Source organism: Coturnix japonica, unplaced genomic scaffold (assembly GCF_001577835.2).
Source record: "Coturnix japonica isolate 7356 unplaced genomic scaffold, Coturnix japonica 2.1 chrUnrandom909, whole genome shotgun sequence".
In the NCBI taxonomy this organism is placed as follows: domain Eukaryota; kingdom Metazoa; phylum Chordata; class Aves; order Galliformes; family Phasianidae; genus Coturnix; species Coturnix japonica.
In genome coordinates, this window is record NW_015440261.1 from 13354 (window position 1) to 15299 (window position 1946).

Consider the following 1946-nt stretch of genomic DNA (forward strand, 5'->3'; position numbering starts at 1 on the left):
GGGGTTAAATGGGGGGCAATGGGGGCAGGTTGGCTGGGGGTAGATAGATATGGGGGTAAATGGGGGATTAAATGGGGGCAGATATGGGGGGAGATATGGCGGCCATGACGGCACCCAACATGGCGGCCATGGCGACACCCAACATGGCGGCCATTTTGTCCCCCAACATGGCAGCCATTTTGACCCCCAACACGGCGGCCATTTTGACACCCGATATGGCGGCCATGATGGAGATGGATCAAGGGGACACCCAATAGAGGCGGCCATGATGGCACGCAACATGGCGGCCATTTTGACTCCCAACATGGCCGCCATTCTGACCCCCAACATGGCAGCCATTTTGACACCCAACATGGCGGCCATGACAGCACCTAATATGGCAGCCATTTTGATCCCCAACATGGCGGCCATTTTGTCCCCCAACATGGTGGTCATTTTGACCCCCAACATGGCGGCCATTTTGACTCCCAACATGGTGGCCATTTTGACCCCCAATAGGGCAGCCATTTTGACCCCCAACATGGCGGCCATTTTGACCTCCAACATGGCGGCCATGACAGCACCTAATATGGCAGCCATTTTGATCCCCAACATGGCGGCCATTTTGACCCCCAACATGGCAGCCATGATGGAGATGGATCAAGGGGGCACCCAATAGAGGCGGCCATGATGGCACCCAACATGGCGGCCATTTTGACTCCCAACATGGCGGCCATTTTCACCCCCAATAGGGCAGCCATTTTGTCCCCCAACATGGCAGCCATTTTGATCCCCAATATGGCGGCCATTTTGACCCCCAATAGGGCAGCCATTTTGACACCCAACATGGCGGCCATTTTGTCCCCCAACATGGTGGTCATTTTGACCTCCAACATGGCGGCCATGACACCCAACATGGCGGCCATTTTGACACCCAACATGGCGGCCATGACAGCACCTAATATGGCAGCCATTTTGACCCTCAACATGGCGGCCATTTTGACCCCCAACATGGCGGCCATTTTGACCCCCAACATGGCCGCCATTCTGACCCCCAACATGGCGGCCATTTTGACTCCCAACATGGCGGCCATTTTCACCCCCAATAGGGCAGCCATTTTGTCCCCCAACATGGCGGCCATTTTGACTGAACCCTAATATGGCGGCCATTTTGTCCCCCAACATGGCGGCCATTTTGACACCCAACATGACGGCCATGACAGCACCTAATATGGCAGCCATTTTGACCCTCAACATGGCGGCCATTTTGTCCCCCAACATGGAGGCCATTTTGTCCCCCAACATGGCGGCCATTTTGACCCCAAATGGAGGACACCCACCGTGCAGGGTCTCGTAGGCCTGGATGACCTCAGCCATGAACATGGGCCGCTGCCGGGCGATGGTGGCCAAGGATCCGAGCGCGGCCGTCAGGTTGATGGAGGAGATGGCCGGGTGCACCATGAAACGCAGCAGCTGCTCCAGCGCCGCGCGGCCTTCCTCCCATAGAGCCGCTAATGGGGTGAGCCCATGTCATAATGGGGGCCCAAAGACCCCCGGGGGTCCCCAATACCCCCATAGCCCCCAATGGCCCTTCATATGTTCCTATGGCCCTCTGAGTGACCCCAAAATCCAACCAGGGGTCCCCAATACCCCCATAGCCCCCCAATGGCCCTNCCCCCAATGGCCCTTCATATGTTCCTATGGCCCTCTGAGTGACCCCAAAATCCAACCAGGGGTCCCCAATACCCCCATAGCCCCCCAATGGCCCTTCATATGTTCCTATGGCCCTCTGTGTGACCCCAAACCCCATCCAGGGGTCCCCAATACCCCCATGGCCCTCCATATGGCCCTATGGCCCTCTATGTGACCCCAAACCCCATAAAGGGGTCCCCAAAACCCCCATAGCCCTCCAATGGCCCTTCATATGGCCCTATGGCCCTCTATATGACCCCAAACCCCATCCAGGG

At 57.3% G+C, this 1946-nt stretch overlaps 1 protein-coding gene across 1 annotated transcript in view; it reads right to left on the reverse strand.

The window, feature by feature from the left end:
• SYMPK (symplekin) overlaps positions 1–1521 on the reverse strand; it is a 5621-nt gene extending 4100 nt beyond the window's left edge. Inside the window, exon 1 of the mRNA XM_032441949.1 lies at positions 1320–1521. Within this exon, the coding sequence (XP_032297840.1) occupies positions 1320–1440 (121 nt within the window). The 5' untranslated portion in view covers positions 1441–1521. The remainder of the gene's footprint in view (positions 1–1319) is intronic.
• Positions 1522–1946: the final 425 nt, after the last annotated feature.